Source organism: Chiloscyllium plagiosum, unplaced genomic scaffold, assembly GCF_037043375.1.
Source record: "Chiloscyllium plagiosum isolate Xiang-an unplaced genomic scaffold, Cpla_swu_hap1 HiC_scaffold_22, whole genome shotgun sequence".
Taxonomy (NCBI): Eukaryota; Metazoa; Chordata; class Chondrichthyes; order Orectolobiformes; family Hemiscylliidae; genus Chiloscyllium; species Chiloscyllium plagiosum.
Genome location: NW_028270160.1, coordinates 25,698,239 through 25,725,942, shown reverse-complemented (window position 1 = coordinate 25,725,942; position 27,704 = coordinate 25,698,239). Strand labels below are relative to the sequence as shown.

Here is a 27,704-nt window from a genome sequence, read left to right as displayed (position 1 = left end):
TTCCTGGCGCTGTGAGGCAGCAGTGCTAGCCACTGAGCTACCATGGCAGGTGTTGGCATAAGGAACATCAGGACATCAGCGAATTACTAACATTCAACAAATCTGCCTTGCAATTATAAACTGATATACAATAATCAACTAGCAGTGGAGGAGAAAATTGTAAATCAATCACAAAATAACCATGATCAATCAACAATCAATTCCAACAACTTACATCGCTAATGTTGTAGGCGTTGATTCTTGCTCGCCTGAAATCCGGATGGTCAGGTGGTATTGTACACCTATGCATTGACTGGGCATATCTGGATCGGTACAACCTCTGTAAAGGAAGGTATCATCACATTAGCTTTCATTTTGCACTTCTAATTTCTTCCTTTGCATTCTCCTAATAAGGACTATAGCTGCCATTAGCACATTCTTGTGATTGAAATATGACAGTATATAGATTTTTACTTAATTAAAAGAAGGATCAAGTAGGTATGAAATAAATTCTCCTTAAGATTTCAAGGTGCTTAATGTAAAATTACAGTAGCTTTTGTTGATTGAGTGTTAGAAGATACCAGTAACTGAAAATTCAAACTTCCCACTGCTTATACTTAACCTGCATTTAGTTAGCAGATTAAATGCATTGACCGCACTTTAAAAAGATAGAACTAAAATGTTGCACGATAGTTCCAAATATTCACTTCTTGCGAGCAAACAATACATATTTAGAATGATAAAGTCATAAACACATGTTTGTGGAATAAGCCATTGTCAACCTAAACTTTGCATACAAAATATTTCTGTAGCTCTCAAAATATACATATTCTACATTATTTAAATAAATAATATGGAAAATGCATAAGTGTCATACAATTTGGCAATTATTTTGCCAAAAGTACCAGGATTGCCTAAGATGTTGATCGAGCTCAGGATTCATTGCTTAAAAACATAATTATCAAGTGAATGATAGCTACTGGTAGTCAAGTTCTAAGTTTTTGAGGAACGTTTTAACCTAGGTTTCAGATGCTGGTCCACAACTTAATTATGTTAAATAAACAGAGGTAGTCCACAGGGGAATAAATATTTTGAAATGTTCCAAAAAAGCAATTAAGCAGTTGTCAACAACTAGCCTATAATCTATAGAACATATACAAAATTATCCCAATGATTAATTTCATATTGCATATTGCAATCATAAATGACAACTGCCTCCTGTGATAAATGGTTGCTGGGGGTAGTCATCTAATACTACAAGGTGGCACTTATCTACAAGAAGACAGGTCCAATTCAATCCAAAATTAACATCATTAATGCCTACGCAGCCTGAATCAATAGAACATATCATTGAGAGGTCATAAACTGAGCGTATAGTAATGGGGTCAAATTCAATGGGTACCAAGAGTAGGAATATCCTCAAGATAAGATTAACTTCAAACCTAATGCCCGTCGATTACTTCAAACTCATTACCATTCACACATGCAAGTCTAGCTCAGTCCAGACTTACCATGGGAGATAGAGGATTTTTTTTTGGTTTACTGGCTTTTACTTTATCATTTAATTGTGAAATAACTCCAGAAAGGCTAGTACCTGTCATCAAGTCATCCTTTATTTACACATGGAGAGTCCTGAACACTGATCCAGCTCCCTCAGAGTGAACAGGACTTCCGACACTCCTGTTCTTACCTGTCAGCCAAGGCTCCCCCCATTGGAACTGTTAACCTTGTCCAATCAGGGGACTCATAATCTATGAAGTCCACCTGCTGACCCCGTCACAGTCACGACAAACTGATTTAGGACAGGAACATTGAAGAGATAGCTATTACTGAAGATACTGGCAGCAAACAATCTGACAATACATGCTTTCTCTTATTCTGGATTCTGGAACTAGGATGCATAGTCGAAAAGTTAGGGCCCAACCTTTCAGGAGAGGTGTTCAGAAGCATTTCAAAACACAAAAGGTAGCAGATGTTTGGTACTCTTTTGCAAATGTTAGTGTATGCTAGATCGGTTGAGATAGATAAATGTTTGTTAAGGTATTGAGGGATAGGGGCCAAAGGTAGGTGCGTAGTGTTAGGCCACAGATCAGCCATGGTCTCATTGAATAGCTCGAGGGGCTGAATGGCCTACTCCTGTTCCTATAATTTGACTTAGTCCTGCTCCCTCACTCCTATAAATTATCCATTGGCACAGACAAAGTTATCATAAATTTCCACCCGTTTTCGATACTACAGTGAAATGAAAAGAAAATGGATAGTATGTTCTTCAAATTAATTGGTACACTTCCATCAAACAACATTTGCTTATTTTGATACAGAAATATTATTTTGATCCAAAGATGGAATTTAGATATAGCACTAATACATAATTGCCACATGAAAGGATACTTCAAAGTTCTGTCTTAACATACATCGCTGCATTGCAGGTAGCTGTTCTTAGCATGGATGATATCTGCAGAGTCAATCACACTTGTATACTTCAAGGTATCAGGATGTTGTCTGTATTTTTTCTGGAGAAAAAAAAAATTCAAAATGTAATTAAATATCCAAAACAAATAGAAAGTTATGCATGTGTAATATGGACTCTCTTCCTTATTTGTGTGAGGAAAAACTGTAACTTCCAATTAAGGTTTAGAATACTGTGTCTTCACAAATATTTATTGGGAATCCATTCACAAAATTACTGCCCAGAAGAGTTAAATAAGTGGTCTCAATTTGCAATATTAACAAACTACAAAGGTTTCATTGGAAAGTATTTAAGTTAGATAGTATCATGCTACAACATACAAAGTACATACTGGTCAATATGTATTCCAAGAAAGCTAACGAAATGCTGGTCTTTATAGCTAGAGGACTGCAGTACAAGAGATGCAGAAGTTATGCTGCAGTTAGACAAAATGCTGGTTAGATCCACTTAGAGTACTGAGCAGATCTGGGCACCACACCCTCAGAAAAATATATTGGCCTTGGAGGGTATCGGTTTACAAGCATGATACATGGGCTTATAGGGTTAAGTTATGAGGAGGGTTTCTACAAATTAGGTTCATTTTCTCTAGATCTTAGAAGGTGAGGGAGTGATCTGATCAAAATCTTCAAGATGCAGGAGGCAAAGAAATGTTAGATAAAGATTAACTATTTTCACTAGTTGGGGATTCTAGAACTAGGAGGTGTAGTTGAAAGATTAGAGACTGATCTTTCAGGAGAGATGTTAGGAAGTGTTTCAAACCACAAAAGGTGGCAGATGTTTGGTACTATCTTCCACAAATGTTAGTGTATGCTAGATCAGTTGAGATAGATAAATGTTTGTTAAGGTATTGAGGGATATGAACCAAAGATAGGTGCGTAGTGTTAGGGCCACAGATCAGCCATGGTCTCATTGAATAGTGCAAAGGACTGTATGGCCTACCCCTGATCATATGATTTGTTGCCTGATTAAAACAAAATCAAATGAGATTTCCCACTTTGGCAGAAATCTGGCACAATCTTGGGGGTCAACTTAATTTTGCTGGAAAATCCCAGAATGGTAGTAATCAAGGGAATGAAGTTTGGCAAGGAGCTCACCGAACTATTCTTTGACAAGTTTGCTGCTCTCCTGTCTGAAACCAGGCCGAAAGCTAAGAGTCTCATCATTGTTGTCTTAGAAACAAAAACAACCAATCATTTTGATAAAATCTTCTTCAGGAACCTGACCCATTAAAGACGTTACCTCACTGATAAGTTCACCAGCTTTCTTCATTGTCTCAATCTGTGGGGAGCCCTGTGCCATCCACGCAACACCTCGAAGGAAGTTCAGATCCGACCTGTATTGTACCTATATGAAAACAAGGTACATTGACAGCAAATGGGCAGCTAGATTTACACCCTCAGCCTATTTTATTTTCCATGTATAGTGACGAGTTCTTTGCCCACTTATCAACCTCTCCTCCCTCAATTGAAACCTGATATATAGCAATTTAATGGTAAAACTGATTCACTCATTTACCTCACTCTGTTGATTATAGGCTTTTTTAGCCAATTGCATCTTCATGTCATACGGCAGAACTGTATAAGAATGAATCAAATTCTTGTAGCCCAAGTCACTGGCCAAAGCCTGAGCATTCTTAGCATGCACCAGATTCACCATGTCCATTGATAAGTGGAACTGCGTTCTGCTGTCTTGCGATTCTTTCTTGTACAACTTTTCACTCTGTAACTTGCCGATTTGCATGCAGTGCAACATCTTAGGGTCATCCAAAATGCTTCGAGCACCAATATGTTTTCCCCTCTCCTTTACAAAAGTATTCTTGTATTGATACTGAAAGAAAAATGGATATCATTTTTCAAAGAGTTGTAATGTCTATCATTACTGTCGAGAAGGTAAGGTGACACACTGAAAGTTACCTTGCTTTTAATCTAACTTTTAAAACAAGTAGAAGTCAATATCTGTAATATAGGCATTTGCTTTATTTATAGCTATGAGCTACTAGAGGATGGTAAATTTACTTAACGTCTTGTGGGTTAGTGGCAATACTCCCTGAGTCTGAATCTCTGGTTTAGGACCCACTCCAAGACTTATTGGCCATGGAAGAAGCATTCACAATGCAGTCAAGCCGGTCGATGGTCAAACATACAACTTTTCCAATACACCCATGACAGGTAATAAGAATCATAGGAATTCCTGGTCAGTCCTCATTGATAACACAGCTTGACAGTGTGACAGGATGCGGCAGATGCTCCTCATTAAAAAAACATGAAAAGGGCAATATCCTTTTCTGGTTAAACACAGCTGAAGAATAAATATCAACTTTGCTTCATTCTACCCAGGAATATGTTGGTCTACTCTTAATTCAGACAGAAGAATTTAAATGACCTGCTAATTCAAATCTATTAAGCATCAGATCCCCACTTTGCTGGGTTAGCAGTATCGCTTATTTCACTATCAGATGGTTAAATTCTTTTGAACAAAATAAGATTAAATTGGCATTTGCAAGCTATATATGTGAATTAGCCATCTTATAATTGGAGTTACTAGGCAACGAAGGTTATGTTAGCAATATTGAAACATTTCCACACAAACATAGTTGGTTGAATTTTTACTTTGACAAAGTAAAAGTTGTGTCAAGTTTTTAAGAGTGTTTCTTGCCACAAGGCTTGGTGACATTTCTCACCAAACCCGTCTCATTAACTACCTACCCCATACCTATAGCATCCCTCTTGACCAATTCTATCTTCTTCTTACCAAACACCATTCCTGGAACAATTTTCCACTGCCGGGATATCCCAGAATTGACCGACATCCCTGGCACTGGCATCCATCTTTAAAAGGCTATTGTGCAACCAGACAAGATCGTTCTGTCCAGAGCTACCCTGCATGGTTCCTAATGTTTGTGCTAGAGATGGCAGGCAAGGGAAACTTTGCACCCTGCTTTGCAGGAAGACACCTCGAGATCCTGCTGGTTGGGCTGGTTCAGGTTGGATGCCCTGACTGACTATCAGAGGAGGCCGTGACACCAGACCAGCTGACCCAAGGTTGCCACCCGGGTCAGAGCAATCTCAGATGTCTGGAAGAATGCACAGCAACATAGAAAGTAAGTCAGTGATGTTCTCCACTTTGCCAGTGCGAGTGCCACCATCTTCTCTCCTTCTGCTATTGCAACTACCACCCCCCAGTGTTCATGTTCTAACTCTCATTATTATGTGAGGATCCTTCCCTCACTGCCACTAACCCAAACCTCTGACACCACCAACCTTGCATGGCCTCGGTGCTGTCTGCTCGCACATTCGGGATAGCTCCCCACCTTCCATGAGTAACAGCTGTGCCACCCACTTTCATACCCCTAAATAGCTACTTCTCTCTCATTCCAGGAGGAAATCAGCCTATAAAGGGCAAACAAATTCAAAACAGGCAAGGACTGTCATTTTTTCTGCTCCCTACCCCTTGTGTGGAGAGGATGGTGATTCTGACCACCCCGAGGGGCTGACTGACCTCTGACCCGGACCACCCCGAGGGGCTGACTGACCCCTGACCACCCGAGGGTCTGACTGACCCGGAATACCCTGAGGGGCTGACTGACCCTGACCACCCGAGGGGCTGACTGACCCGACTGCCCCTGACCATCCTGAGGGGCTGACTGACCCCTGACCCGGACCACCCCGAGGGGCTGACTGACCCCTGACCACCCCGAGGGGCTGACTGACCCCTGACCCGGACCACCCAGAGGGGCTGACTGGCCCTGACCACCCTGAGGGGCTGACTGACCTCTGACCCGGACCACCCCGAGTGGCTGACTGACCCCTGACCCGGACCACCCAGATGGGCTGAATGATCCTGACCACCCCGAGGGGCTGACTGACCCCTGACTTGGACCACCCCGAGGAGCTGATTGACCCTGACCACTCTGAGGGGTTGATTGACCCTGACTGGCCTTGCAGGGCAGACTGACCTGGGCCACCCTGAGGGGCTGACTGACCCTGACCACTCTGAGGGGTTGACTGACCCTGACTGACCTTGTGGGGCAGACTGACCCGGGCCACCCCGAGGGGCTGACTGACCCCTGACCCGGGCCACCCCGAGGGGCTGACTGACCCTGAGGGGCAGACTGACCCTCACCACCCTGAGGAGCTGTCCCTGACCACTCCGAGGGGCTGACTGACCCCAACTGACCCTGACCACCCAAAGGAGCTGACCATGACCACCCCGAAGGGCTGACTGACCCCAACCACCCTGACCAGCTGACTGACCATCTCCAAGTCCCCCTATTGGAGGTTGCCCTTGACTTACTGCGCTGTGGAGCCTGACCTAAGGCTCTCTCCCTTGACTTGATTGAGGACTTCTGACAACCACAACAAGCTTCCTGGCTTTCTGTCTGCGCTGAAATACTGAGAGCCTGGTGTCTGAGGGGGTAGAGCACACAAGAGAAATGCAAGGGAGGGATTTGGTCATCATCTTGGTATGCTCAGAGTGAGTGAGTGCTTTGACTGGGAGCCCTGGAGATGCAGTCTGGTCCAGACCATGAGCTGGGTGTGTGTTGCTGAGCACACAGTGTCCTTGCTGCAGCATTACAACGAGAATTACCACTGCAGCCCGAGATACAGTATTGAAGTCAGGAGTGTCCTGGAAATCACAATTTCCACACAGACCCTCTAAAGAGTATCCCACCCAAACCCATTCCCCCACCATATTACTCTACTTTTACCCCTGATTAATGTATCTAGCCTACACACTCCTGAACACTATGGACAATTTAGCTTGGCCAATTCATCTAACCTGCACATCATGGATTGTGGGAATAAACCAGAGCACTTAGAGGAAACCCACGCAGACATGGGGAGAACATGCAAACTCCACACAGACCATCGCAAAGGTAAAATTCAGTCGCACTTGGAGAAGCATGGATTATTTAGGAACAACAACCAAAAGCGAATGTGTTCCATTAATTTGACCAAGCTCTTTCAGAGCATTGATGTGATAAGGTTGTGAAGCAGCTGTTGTACATTTGGACTTTCAAAATCAGTTAATAAAATGCCACCTAACAGATATTTTTGGAAGAAAAAGCAAATGGCACCAAAGAGGCAGTAGTAATTTGGGTACATAATTAACTAAATGCTAGGAAGCAAATGGATCACAGAACTGCCATGGGAATTCTTAAAAGCTAGTACATGTCAGATACCAATGTTCCTGGACATGGGCTGAATGTGGTTGGTACCCATGGAGCATGCTCTGATGTATTGGTGCCCAGTGTCCAAATGGAAGGTCCACTGGAGCAAGCAGTGAACTTAATCAGCAAAAACCTAGCATGACTAGGTGACCTCGATGACAACACTGAGTATGTTATTGAGTTTGCTTCAAAAGAGTGAAGTATCATGTCGAAAATTATTTTTCAGATGACATTTTAATGTCTAGTTAGTTTAAGCTGACTCAGCCATACTATGCAGATTTCTTTTAACATGTGGCACGTTTGGCGCATCGAGCAAATTTGCAGTATGAATATTGATGAGGCTATCATTGATCACAGTGATGAATGAGTAATTTGAACATACACTGGCACCTGCACTCACACGGCAAATGCAGAAATTAGGAAGTTGCTGCCCTGTTCCTCCAAGAACCTCGCAAAACAGGATCTTGCTGCAAGCAACCGGAGACTAAAATAGGAGGGGCCTGACACTTCTGTGCTTATGTGACAAAAACTCACTAAACCCTCCAGAAGATGTTAGAGCTTGTCCAGTCAAGTGCAGACAAGATTCCGATTGTTAATTACTGCCAAACAACTGTCTGGTACAAAAATTCCCATTCCTCCAAATCTTACCTGGAGATTTCAGAAAGTAAAAAACATTAACCATTTAAAATGCTTTCTTTCTGCCTGTTGCATTTTCCTTTTCATCCTTAACCTATCTTTCTTCTGTCCAGTTCCCCTTCTGCACATGATTTGGCATTAAATTAAATATTCAATTTTAAAATTCCGGGTTCAAAGTCTGCACATCTTATTAATAATTCTTCAGTTATGGAGATAGATATTACTTGGTCTGCCACACAGATCCAACATATTGAAAAGGCCACTGTAATATCCATAATAGATTTCTAACAATGTAAAGTTTCAGTACAAATCTCAGAAATATCCGAGGCCACCATTCCTTTGCCAACGATCACAAATACCAGACCAAATGATTTTCGGGAAAAAAACTGTTAATATTTCACACCAGTACTCCATATAGAAAATCAAACCAATATTCAAATCATTACAGGAACATTACACAATGACGTAAATTGATTGTTAGACTTGATAAATTGTCCATCATCATTCAAAGTTGACAATTGTGAAGAAAGCTAAACTTTTATCTCGCATCATTTTCTTTTTTTTTTAAAAAGAGGTTATGGTTAGCCTATTTAAATATTTTACCTCAGCTTAATGGGGTTACAACTGGGGGAATGGTACCAACTACAGGTAACCCATCTCTTGCCTGAGAAAAAAAATGGCCACTTATTGAAAATCTGGTATGGACCTTGTGCAAGTATTTCCCTGTGGCATCAACTCTTAGCCAAGCCTTTGTGAGATTGTCGTGACCAAAACAAATAAGTGGCTGACTAAAATACAGTGATAATTTAGTTGTGGATTCCAAATTGTAAGTATCCAGAAGAAGTTGGGTGGGCAAGAAGGTGCAGACTTCCCTGCACTCCCAGACAGCTCTTACCTGCTGATCTGTCTCCCTGTAGTAACCCGTTGATTTTTGTTCCAATAAACACCAGCAAGCTGTGGTAATGACCCTGTTTGGCAGCTCATCAGAAAAGAATTTTAGACCTGTCCCTGAAAGTGACTTGGATCAATCACCACATTGAAAGGGTATCATGTGTCACACTGTTGGCATCATACCCAGACAGTACCCAAACTCAAAGTCTCCCCCAGCTGTTTCTTGAAAGTAACTGGCCACAAATACTTGAATACTTTATACATGAGAATCAAATGAGATTGCCTCTTACATCACTGGCTATTTGCCTGGAAGCTTTTGCACTCTGGAACGGAATGGCTTCGAGTGTCAGCTTGTATCCAAGAGCTTGTTGGTTGAGCCATGACTGTTTGTACTTCACCTGCAAGAGAAAAGTGCAGAATAAAAATTAAACATGTAAAGAAAATTAGAGTTTAAAGAGAATCTGTCCAATTCTGAAGAGACTAACATTACCTCACTGAAATTAGCTGAATTAATTCTTGCCCGAATATGTTCAGGTGACCCCACAATTGGAGTATAATGATGTTGGGCAATTTCTCCTGCAGCTTTATATAGGCGCTGAAAAACAAATAGTGAAGATATTTACCTGTACAACACATTCATCCTGTAAGCTGTAACATTCAGTAACATGAAATTTTAGATTTCAATAACAGACATTTAGCAAATGATGCCTGAAAATAAATATAGCCAATTCCACTCTAGGGAGAGGAGGGATAGTTATCAGGATCCAGCAATTCAAGACAATCAGAGGGAAAGACAGCCATTTGTGATTAGTAACTATTCAATCAAGGTAACAATTTTAGAAAAATACTGTTAAAACTTTGCCCTTATTTTGTACATCAAGCACTTTGGAGGTTGACTACCCAGACAACTGCTGAGAAATATAATTGACTTCATTAATAAATTCATGATTGTTATATGATACAATTAGTAGTTAGATCGCCAAATTCCATAAACTATTTGTTACATCTTATGGTTCTGTGAAGTGACAATAATATGAAAGCCTCCCTTTTCAGATTGACATATGGGTGAAAGCTGAAATCTTCCTGCCAGGCTCATGCTAACAACAAGGTGAAGGCTTTCTTTAAGCATTTTTCTTTTACATTTTACCCATTGTGATACTTTCCTTTTATATCATTTTGTTGAATGGATTTTCTGACTACAGTTACTCTCAAAAACTGCAGTCATTTTCCCTTTCAATAACTCTCGGTACAAGTGACAATAAATAAATTCAATTCAATTCAATTCACTTGCAGTCAGTCATTGCTCCTAATTTTGAGTCTGACCTTCAATTCCACGGGCTTGCCAAAATATGAACATCCATCAACCTGCACCCCCCAGGCATTAAATGGGCCACATGTTCTATTCCTTCACAGGTGGATTCTCAGGTTTATCATTGCCCTGGTTTGCAGGCCTTCAGACGTGAATATCTTTTCCCCCCAAATACTTAATTCAATCTCAGCTCAATGTTCCACATCCATCCTCCATAAATTGTTGAAGCTGAGAGCTGATAACTTTTCAGATTCTGACTGATTTCATCCTTGGGTCCTAAAACAAATGACTTGAGAGATAATTGACACATTGGCTTTAATTTGCCAAAAATCCCTTGATTTGGGGACAGTCCCATTAGATGGGAAGACAGCAAATGCTTCTTCATATCAAAAAGGCAGTGAAACAAAGAACAGGAAACTACAGACACTAATCTTAACTTCTGTCATCAGGCAATCTTAGAAGCTGTAATTGAATAAGTTCAACAAGTTCTGAAGAGGAATCATTGGACCCAAAACGTTAACTCTGCTTTCTCTCCACAGATGCTGCCAGACCTACTGAGATTTCCAACATTTTCTGTTTTTGTTTCTAATATCCAGTATCTGCAGTTCTTTTGGTTTATTGCATAAGTTAAAGCAGGGTCCTAGGATAAATACTTAGATTTCCAAAATACACTAGATAAGATGCCACATCAAAGGTTATTGGGCAAAATAAAAGTTTATCATGTAGAAGTAGTATATAAGCAAAGAAAGATGATTGGCTGACTAACAGGAAGCAGAGGTAGGTTTAAATGTGTCATTTTTATGTTGGAAAAATCTAATCAGTGTTTAGGGATTGGGCTGGGACTTCATCTGTTTACAATTTATATAAATGACTTCAATGAAGGGAACGACATATAGTTGCAAAATATTCTGACAATACAAAGATAGAGAAAATCGAAGTTGTGAAGAAGACACAAAACCAAAAGATAGGCCAGGTGAGCATGTGAAGGTGTGGCAAATGGAGCATAAGTGTGGCAAAATATGAAATTCTCCATTTTGGTAGCAAAACTAAACAATAAAAGTCTGTAATTTAAACAGTGAGCAATTATGAAGCTCTGAAATGCAGGTGGCCTTGTGCATGAATCACAAAAGGCTAGTATTCAGTTACATTATGTTATTAGGAAGGCTAATAGAAAGTTATTTATCACAAGCAGATTTGAATACAAAAATAGGGAGGTTATGCTTCACTTATGAGACCACATCAGGACCTATCGTGTTACCTGTGAGACACACAGAGTACGGTGCATAGTACTGAGACACATATAGAGTACTATGCACAGTACTGGTCACCATATTTAAGAAATGATCTAAGCTCATTGGAGGAAGTTCAGAAGCGGTTCTAGACTAATATCTGAAATAGGGAGTTGTCTTTTGAAGAAAGGTTAAACAGGCTCGAACAGAATTCACTGGAGTTTAGAAATGTAAAAGGCAACTTGATTGAAACATATAACATTTTGAGGGGTTTGGGCAGGGTGGATGTGGAGAGGATGTTTCCTCATATCGGAGAATTTTGAACTGGGGGGAAAGAGCTTAAAAATCATAAGTTACCCATTTAAAACGTAAACCTTTTCAGAGGGTTGTGAGTGAGTGGAAGTCCCTTCTTGAGTAGAATCCTTCAATATTTTTAAGGCATTAGGGCAGATAAATGCTGGTTAAGGAATGATTTGAAAGGTTATCAGGAATAGGCAGAAATGTAGATTTGAGATTAATTTTGGAAATGGCATTAAGCTCCACCCATTCTGATGATGCCAGATCACTTGGATGCTAAAAGGCAGATTAGTTTAGGATCCTGTAGAGTGAAGACCTATATCCTAGGTCTCCTCTTAGGTGATTATCTTAATGATGCAACTTGTACCTAATTTTTATTATGCAATAAACAACATGCTTAAGATAAAAGTCTTTTCTCATTAAAGAGGTTAGTAGTTTTCCCTTACCACTGTAAACAAGGCTTTTTGACCCAGTCAAGGAAAGAGGATGATGGTAACAAACTACCCTAACCAGAAGCTGGTGTTGGTTGGTATTCCTTCCCATTCATTGAGACACACATAGAAGCAGAAACAGAAAAAAAGAACAGCATGGCACACAGGAAAAAGAACAGACAGGGATTACAGTGAAACATAAACTGATCAGCAGTCAAAGAAACAGCAGGGTACAAGCTAAGTGGCTTTAAGACGCAGACAAAATTCTCTGAGAGGACTGAAAGCAGGAGTCATGTGCAGAAGTTTGGGCACAAACGGAAAAACATCATTAACAAATGGACAGAAATCCCTGAGGATACAGATATCAGGCCACAAACTAAGCTTGCAGAAAAACAGAGAAAGATCAAGCCATCTTCAAGAAGTGAAGAGACACAGAAACAGAGATCAGGGAGATGCACATCTCAAGGAAGCAAGCTTTTAGAGAAAAGCATATATCTTCAAAGGGTACAGATAGACATCAACATAATTAACAATTATCAGATGAACAAAGGGCTTGTAATAAAGAAACCACTGTAGATTAATTGGACAAATAAAAGCAGAAAACTGCAAATACTGGAGATCAGAAATAAAAACAGAAAGTGTTGGAGAAACTTAGGAAGTCACTCAGCATCCGTGAAGAGAGAAACAAAGTTATTGTCTTGAGTGTAATGTTACTCCTCTTAGAATCAGAGTCAAATACGACATGCAACATAAACTGCTTCTCTCCACAGATGCTGCAAGCTCTGCTAATTTTGTCCAGCACTTTATCAATTAAATTGTATTACTATTATTAAAGTCCACTACTATTATTATACTTCCTGTTCACCCACTTTACCTCCTGTGGCAAATTTTCTATTCTATTCTCTGGGCCTCTTTTCATTGGCTCTTTTAGACTTCCCCTCCAAAAATATCGGAGGTTAATAATTCTCAAGATTGCCAGATGCTGATCCTCCCAATTGGTCCAAAAGCTTCTCTTCAATGCAGCCAGATCATAGCACCAACCCTAACACTACACTCCATACCTAGATCCAAGGCCTCCCTGAGTGTTCTCAAACACCTAGACCATACTGTCAATGCCCCCTCATACATCTGGATCCCAGAACCAAACCCCTTGTTCAAAGAACTCTCCCTGCAGTGTTCTCAGACTCCCAAGACCCAATGTGTCACATATTAAAGACCACTTTATTTAAAATTCTGTTTGACAATGGGTTCATTTGTAGCTCTACCAAACCTCAGACCCCTGCTCCAGTTTCCCCATGTCACGGGGCCAATCTTAACATTGATGCACTGCTAAGCTTGTGATTCTGGAAATAATTGTCATTAATTATGTTGATGTCTCTCTGTACTCCTTGAAGATATATGCTTTTCTTAAAAGATTGTTTCCTTGAGATGTGTATCTCCCTGAACTCTGTCTCTGTGTCTCTTTATAGCTTCCTGATGGTGGCTTGATCTTTCTCTGTCTTTCTGCAAGATTAGTTTGTGCCCGGATAAAGAAAGTTTGACTCATCCTGCAATAATGGCAACGATGCAGATTATCTTTAAACCAGAGTAACCAGGTTTGAGCAGCTGTTGCCATTCACTTCTGGTTTGGAAAGCAGTTATGTTTTGAGAGGAAATGTCACAGGAGTGTCACTGTGATTCTCTAGGTCTGATATTTCCTCAGTGAGATTCCATCAGGTTCCAGCAATTAACATACCTCATTGGCAATGATGTTACTTAATTTTGCACGAGTCAGATCAGGCGAATCTGTCACCTGTGTAAACCTTAATGAATATGGATGCTGTCGATACTTCTTCTGAAAAAAAGGATAGAATAGAAAGCAATCATTTATTGCATTTCAACCACTCCCTAATTCTACTCTCTGCCATTGTATCAACCCAGCATTGCAGTCCAAAAGCTCACTGTTATTATGAGACCATCTGTTCAGAATCACAATTATTAATTAAACATTAACAATATAGATAGATTAAATAGTAGGATGCAAAACCCAGTCGGAACCCAGATATGCGGTTCCTGGGTTATGCTTGAAACTTCTGCTGGGAGTTGGAAGGTTTAATATATAAAATGTCAATGATGCTAAGGAATGGAACCAGGGTGAGACAATGGCTGAGGCTATGGATTATCATGGATAAGAGATTCACTGTCATTCAGAAATTTAGCATAAGAGTAGGGGCTACCATGCCCTATGAGAATGATATACCAGCTTCCAGAAGGGCTTTAAGGATTAGATATTTTTAATGTTTGCATTATATCCTTTGTACAAGACTTAACAGATGGATCTATATGGGAGTTGACACTTGTCACCCTCCCTAACCACTAGCAAAAGCTCGATTAAAAGCCAATGCTTTCTTGTGCATTAGGAAGACAGAGAGCAGCCTGAAATGTTATTGGTGACTGCGAACCCACATATATTTAAAAAACTCATTTACAGACCTGAATAAATCTAGAGGAGTCAATCTAGGAGGACAGTGGTGCACATAACACATGTGATTCCTGTGCCAGATACGACCAAGAAATCTTTGATGATAGTATTTCATGAGATACTTATTAACCAAATCCTTTTGGAAATGCTTGAATGAGTTTTCTTAAAAATGGCAATCTTGTTTCAACCAACTGCCCTTAGAAGAACACATTTGAAAAATCATAACGCGATACTCTATTCTTCCCATCACGTTTGTTTGAACTCCATGTAAGGATGAATTACTCAATGTGGTGACACAGTAAAATATAGCAGCGAGAGTAGATGTCACGTACTGCAGACAAAACTGGTCCCATAAAAAACATGGCCCACCTCACTGATGAGTGCAGTTGCTTTCTTCACTCCCTCAATCCCCAAAGCCCCTGTTGAAATCCAAGCCACTCCTCTCATGAAATTTAGGTCAGATCTGTAAAGGTTCTGTTAAAATAAGGCAGATTATTAATAAAAATCATTATCACAGTGTACCAAATAATACATTCAATAAACTATAGGATGACTAGTAAAGCAAGATTCTGTAGCTTCTCAGCAGTTTTACATTTTGAAAAAGAATGTTTAATCATGCCTTTATTTTGTAGCTACCATCCTGAGAGCAGTGAATGAATGGTGTTGATTCTGCGGTCCACTGACCGTATCTTCTACAATCAGAATGTCATAGGCTTTGCATCTATAAGTTTGAGCAAACCTCTGCCCTCTGGAATAATCGAAAACTAAATTGCTTTATATTCACAGGTGGAAATTATCTAAAGGAATTCATGAATTTGCCTACTTCCAGTTCTTCTATTTGTTTTGTGCTTTTCTAAGAAGTGTCACAAATTTCTGTGACCAATATTCAGAAATTATTCTGTTTATTTGCTAAGGGATTCATAAAAAGGTGTTGGTAAAGTGGTGAACAGAATTGAAAACTTGACAAGATAAAAGATAAAGCTCTTCACTTTCAGCATCCAAAAGGCCTGTGGTTAAAATTCCCACCATGGCTTTATCTGTTGATCCCAACTGGGTCAGTGCCTGGAGATCTATGGTTGGCTTCAGCATCCCTGGAGTATGGAGGGACAAAACCAGCAAACTTTACAGTTCTCAGTCACCAACCACTGGTCACCAGAGAAACTATTAATCCATGCTGGTAAAGTTAGCAAAAGAACTGGCCTCAACTTTCACTTGATAAAAGGTTTACATGAGAAAGAAGTAACCTGGATGAGACACCAGAGGACAGTTAACACTCATGAACCTATACCAAAGCTCAATTCAGTGCTACAGGAGATAAGTGTAAAAATGGGAGAAATGTCAATAAGAGAAAGAAAGAAAAGTGTAACTGGAAAGTTACCTCGCTCTGTAGATCATAGGCATGCTTTGCCCACTGGACCCTCAAGTCATTGGGTAGTGTTGTATAATGATGGATGGCATGTCTGTAGTTCTGGTCACTGGCTAAAGCCTGGGCTTTCTTAGCATGGACAAGATTCACCATATCCATAGGTAGATGGAAGTTAGTCTTTGTCTCCTCAAAATCTTTTCTGTACTTCAACTAGTTTAAAAGCAACAAGTAATAATGACATCTCAAAACGTTTTCCATGATTATTTGTTCACCAAAATAGCAATGCAAAGCTTTTTCTTCTTCTCAGTATATTAATAATTCTACAGTCATGATATTCACTTTCATCGAGGGTATGAGACATTCAATTCCCAGGCACAATATAAAGGGAAAGGGGGGAGGAGACCCATGATGTAAGGTTTTCACCTCTATAATTATCCCAGAAATGCTGGGCTTTCCCCGAAGAGAGAGATCGGAGCTGAGCCTGCAATACGGACAATCAGTAAAGTTTTCACATAAATACAAGACAGGAGTGGCAGTACTCAAAACTTCCACCTTATTCTTCCCTTCCTCCATCTGATTGATGACCAGACATTGAAGAGGCTAATGATGAACTTTGAAATTATAACTCACTTAGATCTGGGATTGAAAAAAAAGCCAGGTTGGAAATACTCAATGATCTAAACACAAACGTCTTACATGGCATTATTGCCAATGAGCTTGTGTTGAATAGAAAGATTTAAAATATATTGTCCTTAGTATGCAGCTAGTTTCAGAAAATTAAAGTGATGATGATTAAAGTGCTGCATGGTATAAGATTGAAGGCATCTGGTTACCTCCATGATTTCTTTCAATGTCAGACAACTTTTGATTAAAAAAGCATAACTATAATCTGAACTATGAAATGTGATCCTGCCACAATTTGTACTCTTGTCTTATTTTGCACAATGTCGATGACATGACGTTGCATAGTCTCCCCACACAGCTTCCAGCATTGACTATATTATAGGCAGGCAGACAACACTACACATTTGATTGAAAATATATGAATTCAAAACAAGTCAAACTTCTTTTCCTACATACATCACTATTGAGCCTGGCTGCATGAACGGAATGAGAAATGTTCAGATCATCTTCCAGCTTTTGTATTCCAACCATCTGACCTTTGGCCTTCTCGAATGCTTCTTTGTATTTGTACTGTGATAGAAACCACATGTTAGGAGGCAAAGATCAAGGAAGTATTACAATTATTTTGCATTGTAAACTACTTCATTTCACTGAAAGGACAAGCTTCGATGCTGACAGGAGATGATTGTATCTAACATGTTTACATGAAACTTTTGCTGCCATTATTTTAGCAGGGTCATTAGTGGGATTTTTTTTTCAAAATGAGCTAACATTGTGGAAAAATATTTGTAAGAGGGATTTCAACTAGCACATGAAAGGTTTCAAAATTAATACCATACAGCAGAACAGTTGTTTTAAAAGAAGGCTGAAAATTTCAGGGTGAATTGCCCTGACTTGGAAAGTATTCAGGTTTCAGAACTATTTTTGGATCCTGCCCTCATTTGCAGTCATGGCAATATTTCCAAGTGTGCTGTAATGTGAGCTGACTAACTTCCGTATGCCTTCCAATGAGAGAAAGTTGTGGGTTCTGGAAGGTGGATACGGACCGTTGCTATGGGGTCAGCCACCTTTCAAGTGTTACCAGCAAAAGTGCTGCTGAGGGACAAGCAACAAGAGTAACGAGGACAATTGAATCATAGAATCCCTACAGTGTGAAACAGGCCCTTCAGTCCAACAGGTCCACACCGAACCTCCAAAGAGTAACCCACCCAGACCCATTCCCCTGCCATAATACTCTACATTTACCCCTGACTAATGCACCTAACTAGACATCCCTGAACACTATGGGCAATTTAGCATGGCCAATTCACCTAACCTACATGTGCAAACTCCATACAGACAATCAACCAAGGTTGGAATCAAACCCAGGTCCCTGCTGTTGTGAGACAGCAGTGCTACCACTGAGCCACCGTGCCACTTTATTGAAGTACCACTGTTATCAGAGAATGGCTTGTGACTTCATCAGTCCATCAAGATTGGAGGTTTCAGTTTCCAGGAGACCCTCAAGCTCCTGCTATGGGAATGCATCAGCCTTGTCATTAAGGAATATCTTAAACTGCTCTGACCTCCCACTGTGAAGTTGTCTCCTTCGAGTTGCCCAAGTTGTTGGTACAAGATGGGGGAAGAGAGGGAGGGATGGCAAAATTGTAAACTGGAAAATAAAGTGCTGAAAATCAATCTGACTACCTTAATTAGCTTTCCTCTACAGTCTGGCAAGTGACATGAGATGCTGATCATCCCTGACAAAAGTGGTTGAAGGCAAGGACCTGAGCACAAACCAATATTTTTCCCCAAAGTTGTGTTGCCACCTCCTGCCTCCAAACATGTGTCCATGACCCTCTAAACATTCTCTGCTAAACACTCACAGCTTGATAGCTAAATAAAGTATTTGAGAAACCTAATCTCAAATTAACCAAAGTTAAATGTACAAATGACAAATTTAAATCCCTAAAGATGACCAAAATGTGATGTCATGCTGTATATACAGTTAACAAATTTACTTTCTATATGTTCACCTATACAGCAGTGCACCAAATCTCGAAGTCTTCTTTGGCAGCTCATCCCAAGCTCAGACAACAATGATATAACTGCTTGAGAACACTGTCACCTCCATGTTTCTCAACATGTCACACCCATCCCAACCGAAACATATCACCACAATTTCTTCAGTGATTAATATCTTGCAATTCTCTACCTTACAGCAGTTTAGGAGAATTTCAAAACATAGATTATAGTGGCTCACAAGGATTGCCAGTCACCTTCTGAATGACATCTAGGAATGGACAATTAATGTTGGCCTTAACCACAATACCCACATTCCAAGAATAGAAAAATAAATAGTGCTATAAATACACATTTTAAAAGAATACAAATCTAAAGGCAAATACTCCAGGTTGCAATTGCTTACTAATATATTTGAAGGTAACATATAGTGGCTCAGTGGTTAGCAGTGCTGCCTCACAGCACCAGGGTCCCAGGTTCAATTCCAGCCTCAGGGTGTCTGTGTGGAGTTTGCACATCTTCCCCATGTCTGCATGGGTTTCCTTTGGGTGCTCTGGTTTTCTCCCACAGTCCAAAGATGTGCAGGCCAGGTGAACTGGCCATCCTAAATTGCCCATAGCGTTAGGTGCATTAGTCAGAGGAAAAAAAAAGATCTGGGTGGGTTACTTTTGGGAGGGTCAGTGTGGACTGGTTGGGCCGAAGGACCTGTTTCCATACTGTAGAGGATCTGATCAATATACAGATCAGGTAAGTATTCTGAATTATTTTTACCCTGATTTGACCAGAGAATAACTTTAATTAACAGCAACCATTCCAGTGCTCAGTTCTGTGGCACTTTGTAATGATACGGTCAAAGATAGAGTTAATATTATAGCAGTTCTGAGAGATGGATACTGAAATATTTAAAAATGAAATCAGCTCTGTTAAGTTGGAAAGTTTTGTGACTTCCAAAAATCTTAAAGGAGTTTAAAGTCCCCATGGAGACACTGTCAACCATGTCAGAATTTTAAAATAAATTCCAATGAGGTTACAAAGTGCTGCCAAAGGCCTCAATGACTTGTTTCAAATGTTAACTGAACTATGAAGACTGTAAGGAATTTAATGCAGGAAAGAAACATATACCAAAAGTGTCCAACCCAGGGAACGGACTTATTTTAACCAGAAGTGGACTTCATTAAAATATCAAAAGCATTGTTTCTTGGTGACTGGTAAGTAGTATGTTTTTAAACCTACAATATCTGCAATTTGTCACACAATTCTGTTTCGCATTCTAGCGTTTTAATCATTCATATCAAAATAAATGAAGATTATTCATGTAATGACAGAAATGCAATATTAGGAGGTCAGTAAAATGTTCCAAAACAGGCCGTTACCTTGACATAATCAATTCTGACAAACAAGCAGGAAAAAGCTTTTTAATGAGTTCAAAATGGAAGTTTGAAAAAAACTGGAATTTATCCAAGTATCTACGCCCAAGATTGAACTATAAGAATTGAACAATCAACAGCCTTTGATTAGCAATGACTCAAAATAGTACAGAAACAGTTTAATTCCACCCGATTTACACCTCAGCCAGATATGAACTTTAGTCATATCCAGAGCAATTATTTGATCTGATACTTACATCACTAATAATTTCTCTGGAAGCTTTAGCAGCTTGGACCGGAATCGCATCCAAAAGCAGTTTATATCCACCATCCCGTAATTTTGCCCACGACTCCCTGTAGCGGACCTTTGAAACAACAAACAATTTTGGGAATAAGTGTTTGATGCAATTCCACTGCTTATTTTTCAATATTAAAGTCACACAGACCCACAACACAGAAGTAGCCATTCAGCACATGGAGTTTTTTATGGTACAGTACAAGGCAGGTTCATGACTGGCTGGAATACCTGCCCCCCCATTTTATTGGAAACCATTTGTCAATTAAGTGCATTGCAAGAAGCTGACTGGAAGTTTCCAATCAGGTCTTGTTTCCTGCAATGCCCAGGACCCGGTAGTGGTCATGCAGGGGCAACTCAAGCTGGGGCCCATTCTCGGATGCCTCAAGGCCCTCCCAAACTCCCTCAGTGTGGTCAGCTCCAGGCCATCCTGTATAACCACACACCAACACCCCCCCACCCTACAGTTGTGCCATAGCTATCCTATCTGTTCCTTAACTTAATTTGAAACATGGTGAGAGTTGGACTGTTACACTAAGTGTTCATTCAAGGCTGCTGCTTCTCACACAGGTCGAGCTTTCATTGGCCTTCCATCAAGAGCTTACCCAGTGCTCTTCGTAGGAGCAAGGCTTGTCTCAGTGCAATATAAGGGGGTGCCCTTTTCAAATTCTAAAGAAAGACTGTTTCTCCTGAATTGGCCAGGTTTCTGTCCCAGAAACAGATTCAACCTGTTTCCTGCTCTTATAGGGAAAGTCCACCCACCAGAAGGAAGTTAATGCCTTCCCCCAGGCTGTGTTTGGTGGAGAAAAAGAATCTAATCATGCAGGAAGGTGTAAGAGTGCAGACACTGCTGACATCTCTCCCCATTGTCCTGACTAAGTTCATGGTGGGAAAACCTCTGGGGAGTATTATAGGTCCACTGCCATCAACAGTGCACTGAAGGGTCTCACTGAGCCACATTGTTATTCCGTGTTGGTTGGAGGGAGTCTCACCATCTAAGAAATTCAAAAGGAGAGCCCTATCTGGGCTGCTTGAGGACATCGGAGACTGGAAGGGATGGGTTCCCCCATTCCAAGGCACTCAGCATCTGATCCAGGGAACATGGATAGGCAACCAAGAGCCTGACACCCTGGACCTCACCCCAACTGTCTCCTTCCCTGCAACTTTCACACCACGGTCCCTCTCCTGCCCTCACTTCCCCATGTCCTGGGTTGTTTCGGTGATTGTAGGCCTTGGCTGCGTGTCTGACAAGCAGCAGCTGCAAACCTCCCCACCCACATTCCGCACTCCCACCCACTCCCTGACCCCCCCACTCCCCTCACCCCACCGCCTGCAGTGGTTCTGGTGGGAAGTGGAATAGAATAGATTAGAATCCCTACAATGCAGAAGCAGTCCATTTGGCCCATCAAGTTCACACTGACCTTCCTAAGAGCATCCCACCTAGACTTATCCGCTTATCCTATCCCTGTAATCCTGCATTTCCCATGGCTAATCCACCTAGCCAGCACATCCCTGGACCTTATGGATATTTTGGCATGGCCAATCTACCCTAACCTGCACTTCTTGGGACTGTGGGAGGAAACCAGAGCACCCAGATGAAATCCACACAGACATGGGGCAACGTGCAAACTCCACACAGAAATGCTAGCATCCGACTAGCAGCTCGCAGATAATGGGATGTCTGCCTCCCCTCACGCCTGATCAGGGAGTAGGCCTTTTATCGCCCAGGTAAGTGTCTGGCAATTAATGCAGTGGGGTCCTCAAAAAGAAAGAGAAGGCAGGACTTTCACTAGCTCCTTAGCCAGCAAGGTCCCCTATATGAAATATTGCCCACTGCGTCTATGCGAGCTCTTTATTAGGGTAAATCAAAACCTGGCCAACTTGCAACACGTAGTTTCTTACTCATTTTCTTTATTTCAGTTATCACAGAAAATAATTAACTGTTTGAGCTGAAAATCGTTTTCTCAAACACAGTTACAGCTTACTTTAAATTCAAACAATATAGCTTCAATTTTTGAGAATGCAGTTATCCAATGAGGAATGGCAGAAAGGCAATGTATTAAATAAAGCAGTTTGTAATGAGCCAATCAGTAAAAACATGAGAAAACATGATTCTCATCACACCTTGAATTTTGTGCCAAAATTATTATGTTCATTTTTTTAAAGCCATTCAATGTTATAATGTTGTCTTTTACTGTCCTGCAGCCAGAATCAAGTAGCTTTTTTTAGTACACCTGTGCTCTACGGCAGTGCAAATCAATTCGTTCAAGACTTCATATGATTTTTAAAAATATGAATCTTTTTACAAAACTTTGCTTGTCAAGTAAGAAATGTAAGTATTGCCGAACGAGAGACTTTTCATTTACCATTGTCTGTAGCTGGCCAACATATTCAAGATGCTGAGTGAAACTTCCTCTACTCTGCCTGAATCTCAAAAAAACATCCTGCTCTAATCAATAAATAAGCATTCTGACAATTCTCAGTTCAGCTCTTTAGTCCTTTCTCTGAAACAGATTGCCAATTTTGTGACAATTTTGTGACAATGAATCCTGATATAACTGCTAAGAAATACCTTCGAATTTATTAAGTTTTTAGAAGCTAACGCCCTCTCCTAGCTCATCTCCAACCTAACACCATTCATTTTATTTCCCTAGCATTACCTTGGTTTACTGGTTAATTAGGTAAAAACAATGACTGCAGATGCTGGAAACCAGATTCTGGATTAGTGGTGCTGGAAGAGCACAGCAGTTCAAGAAGCTCCTTGGATGCTGCCTGAACTGCTGTGCTCTTCCAGCACCACTAATCCAGTTACTGGTTAATTAGTTCTCCTTTCAAACTTAGCCTCAGGAACTCTATATGAGACTAAAACCTGCAGCTCCCAACTTAAAAGGTTGAGGTACTACTGTTACACTACCAAGACCTTTTTTTAAATTTTAACTAATATTTGAACTTACATCTTCAAAGTATTATTTCTAGCTTCTTTCATGGGATACGGGTGTCTGTGGCTCTTCCCTAAATACCCTTAAAATGAGTGACTTTCTAAATGTATCACCAGATGTTATGATGAGATTTGAATCTATATGTCAACAGAAATTAGTTTGGGGCCCTGGATTACTAATCCAGAGAAATGATCACTATGCCACAGCCTGTCCATTAATATCTGCAATAAACTTGACCTCATCAAAAGCGCTGTTGCCATTACATGACTTGCACTGCTGTGTTTACTCGTTAACCCTGTGTTACTGACCTAAATTGGCTGCCATCCCTCAATGCCTCAAATTCTAAATTTCCCACCTCTGTTTTCAAAAACCTGCATTTCCTTTCCTTTCCCTATCCCTCTAATCTCCTCCCCACAACCTTCCAAGAATTCTGCTTTTCTCCATTTCTGGCCTCTTGCAAATCACTGATTTTCCTATAGATAAAACATAATAAGCTATTCTTGCCATTAGAACAATTTGCATTAAACCATTCACTCTAACATATGAACTAAGCTAGTGACATAGTTATAAGTAGATCAAGAAGCTGATTCCTAAATCCTTATTAAACTTTGGCCAGTTGAAGAACATGTGTTTTACAATCTCATGTTAAGATTGAATAAAATTGATGATTTTTTTTAATCAAACGTGTGTGGCCTGTGCTGTTACAAAAGTGACTAACATTAAACAGCGATGTCAATGCAACCAGATCAACGAGCTAGCCAATGGTGCATAAAGACAGCTAGACTCTATTCCGTGTCTCACCTCGCTAATGTTCATAGCATTAGTTTTAGCTTGCAAAAACTCTGGGAGGTCTTTTGTCAGTGTGTAGTGATGCTTTATATTTTCTCCATCTTCTCTGTACAATCTCTGTCAAATGAAAGAATAAGCTCCATTTTAATATGTATCTAGGGCAACACCACCTCACATCGGTGGTGGGTGGGAGCAGTATCATTTCTTGTGAGAGAAATATGCAGATAACATTATTGTTATTGTACAAGGTTAGTAATTAAATAACAAATTATGCTCTTGCCTGTTTGCCAACAACTCAGGGGCAGGTTGCTACAGACGTGGAAATTGATTGTGAATAATGTTATTATATTTTGTATTAGTTTAATTTCTGCACTATTTTGGGAAAGATATTAACCCATTTCAAATTAACAGTTTAATACCTCCAATAAAATAGCAAAATGAGGAACTCAATATGAGCATAATCAATGTTTGTGTTATAACACTGTTCACAATAAATTCCAATTTTATAGTCAAAGCATAATTTGATTTTTAATTAACATTAATTGTGAATTTTGAAATGCAACATGGGTCATACACTTTGCAGTTGAACATATGCAATTTAGAAGCTAATACCAGGGTTCCTCCTATTAAATCAGGTCAGTTAACATGAGACATGTCATTTCAATAGAACTGCTTCAATAATTTATACAACCAAACCATGACGCCAATTCTAAAAACAAGCAAGCAGTTTAGGAAATATTATTACAGAATCATCACGTTGTTCCAAAAACATTTGATTTTGCAATGCTTTCACAATCACAATCTACAGAATACATTGACAATTATAATGATGGTACAAAGAGAAACTCCCAGATCTTTCTCGATATGAAATTAACCTGCTGCAAACACAGGAACCTATGCTGGGACAGTAATACTGGGATTCATTTGGCCACTGTCCCGTCTAAAAAACAGACTCAGAGGCCATGACATTTGGGCTGGCACAATTGGCAATATGCCACAGTGTTCCCCAGACTTACATGAGCCCCATTTTCCAAGGAGAGGCAATCACAGGCTGATTGCCACTCCGTCCCTTCTTTTTTTTTTAAAACACAGCAAAAGAGCTGCCCATTTTTGACTGGAGATTCTGATCAGGCTCCCACAGAACTGCACAGCTGTACTCAGATTTGGAGAGCAGAACATAGTCAGGAGAGACTAACCACACCTCCTTTCTCACAGCAGACAGTTTCTGTATCCTATGACTTAAATGTCCAACATCATCAATTGCTACTTAGACCACTCCTGTAAAAGGTTAAGTTCATAAGGTAGGTGTGTGGTTAGGATATTGGAAACAAAGTGTGCCAAGTGGCTAGGGTACAGGTACAATGGGAGTCAGGTCCAATAGCAGGGAGGTGGGGTGTGAGGGTGTAAAGCCCCAAAGGCAGGTGGTGTGTTTGATCACTCAGCAGGGATTGTCAACTCCCACAGGAAGAATAGAGGTCTCAGAGTGTTGAGTCCTGGGGTTGTGATGGTTTGTCGGACCTAGCCATCTTGGTGGTGGTGGTGGGTGGGGGCAAGGGGGGAGGAAGTGGGTATCTGCTTCTGAGGGGAGGCAAGAGAGATGTCAGGTTTGAGGGTGATTGGGGAAGAGGGCTCAGGGAAAGAGATGGGATGTGTCAGGTTTCCAAGGTACAAGAAGAGAGACAGAGGTGTTAGGTCCTAGAGGTACTGGGAGATTGCTGAGTCTCAGCAATAGATGGGGTGGTGGGGACTGGCTCAGGTCAGGGTCCTGGGGTGAAAGTGATCTGGGGGAGGTACAGTTAGGGTTACATGGCAAGTAGGGAATTCCATGGAGTAGTTACTTACGATTTAGATTAGGTGTTTAAAATTGGGGGCTACTGTTTCTTCAGTGAGTATTTAATTCAATGCATTGGAATTTTCTGAATTCCCCAATTCAAATGGACATTTTTGGAGAGTTCAAAAAATACAGGAATTGTCCAATGGAGTCTTCAATTTGCTGGGAGCCTGCTAGGTCAGGGATTTCACATGAGTATACAGATAAAGTTATACACTACCTATAGAATGCCATAAGATGATTGAATCATATTTGAAGATGTGCATATCTTTATAAAGCCCTGGGGAGATCAACCTGGAGCCCTATAAGCAGCTCCACTAAACACATCGAAGGAATGCAGCACAGACTTACCAGACTAATGTCTGGATTCTCAGTATAAAGTAATGAAGATAGATCTGGTAAGGTTGTATTCTCTCATATATAGAAGGTTAAAGGATGATTTGATTGAAGTTTTTGAAATATGAAGGGGGATATACACAGTAGAAACTGCTGGAGCTGGATGGGAGTTGGAGGGAAGAGCTACATCTGTTTCACAGCAAAGTTGGGAGCCATTTTATTTCAATAAAAGTTTGGAATTCTCTTCCACAAACAGCGCTTTATGCTCGGTTAATTGTCACATTTTAAGACCAGTAGATTTTTTGCTAACCAAACATATTAAGAGATATGGGGGAAAAAGGGAGTTTAAGGAGCTAGGTCATTGAATAATGGGATGGATACTAAATATTAAATTATTGTTCTGATGTCTTAATGCTCTGTACAAGTTTCTTGTAGAAGGTTCCTTCCTTCTACTGTAATGATAGAAGTAGCATTAGATACGACACTCATATTTTACAGCTGAATGTTTGAGAAAAGAAAAATTCACACAGTTACAGGTATATGACATGTTAATAACATTGAAAGACTTACATCCACAGCCTGGTTATAACTGATCTTGGCTTGTATCATCTGAGGAGAGTCTATTATGCTTGTAAATTTCAGGGAATATGGATGCTGACGATACCTCTTCTGTTAAGTACAAATTTAAAATCAAGAATTAATGTCTCTAAACATTGGTTACATAAAAGTCATTGTTGAGCAGACATTGCTTGTCAACAGATTTCTGAAAACAGTTTTCTGTATTTTAGTATCAATCACGGCTCACTTTCTCCTACGCACAACAAGCTTCTGAGTTCAAGATTTCTTCCAGGGCTGGTACACCAGCCCAATGTTGAGGCAGTGTTGCATTGTTGAAGGGGTTTTCTTTCACATGGCAATGGTAAACCAAAGCCTAATCTGTCTATTCAGGTCAGCGTAGAAAATCCCATACTATTTCGAAGGAGGGAGTTATCCCTAAGTGTACTGATCAATAGTTAACATTAGTTATCCCTCAAATCGACATTGTTAAGATAGATTATTCAGGCATTATCACATCACTAACGTGAGAATGTGTGACATGCAAATTGGCTGTCACAGTCAACATTTACAACTTGCAAAATGCTTCATTGGCTACAAACTTTGAGATGTTCAGTGACTGTAAAAAATGCGACATAAAATGCAAGTTTTTCTTTCTTATATGTTGTTTTTCAACAATGATCTTCTTTTTCACTGATGCAAAACTCAAGTCAAACCCGGAATGCTGT

The 27,704-nt window shown here is 40.3% G+C and overlaps 1 protein-coding gene across 2 annotated transcripts in view; it reads right to left on the bottom strand.

The window, feature by feature from the left end:
• The window catches only part of nrap (nebulin-related anchoring protein), a 102,623-nt gene that overhangs the window by 14,016 nt on the left and 60,903 nt on the right, over positions 1-27,704 (bottom strand). For both annotated transcript variants that reach the window (XM_043712771.2, XM_043712772.2), the window contains 13 exons: positions 26,992-27,090; positions 24,267-24,371; positions 20,489-20,596; positions 17,320-17,433; positions 16,252-16,449; positions 15,243-15,347; positions 14,148-14,246; positions 9,637-9,741; positions 9,437-9,544; positions 3,965-4,276; positions 3,689-3,793; positions 2,394-2,492; positions 215-319 (listed from right to left, as the gene is read on the bottom strand). In XM_043712771.2, the coding sequence (XP_043568706.2) occupies positions 215-319; positions 2,394-2,492; positions 3,689-3,793; positions 3,965-4,276; positions 9,437-9,544; positions 9,637-9,741; positions 14,148-14,246; positions 15,243-15,347; positions 16,252-16,449; positions 17,320-17,433; positions 20,489-20,596; positions 24,267-24,371; positions 26,992-27,090 (1,662 nt within the window). The remainder of the gene's footprint in view (positions 1-214; positions 320-2,393; positions 2,493-3,688; positions 3,794-3,964; positions 4,277-9,436; positions 9,545-9,636; positions 9,742-14,147; positions 14,247-15,242; positions 15,348-16,251; positions 16,450-17,319; positions 17,434-20,488; positions 20,597-24,266; positions 24,372-26,991; positions 27,091-27,704) is intronic.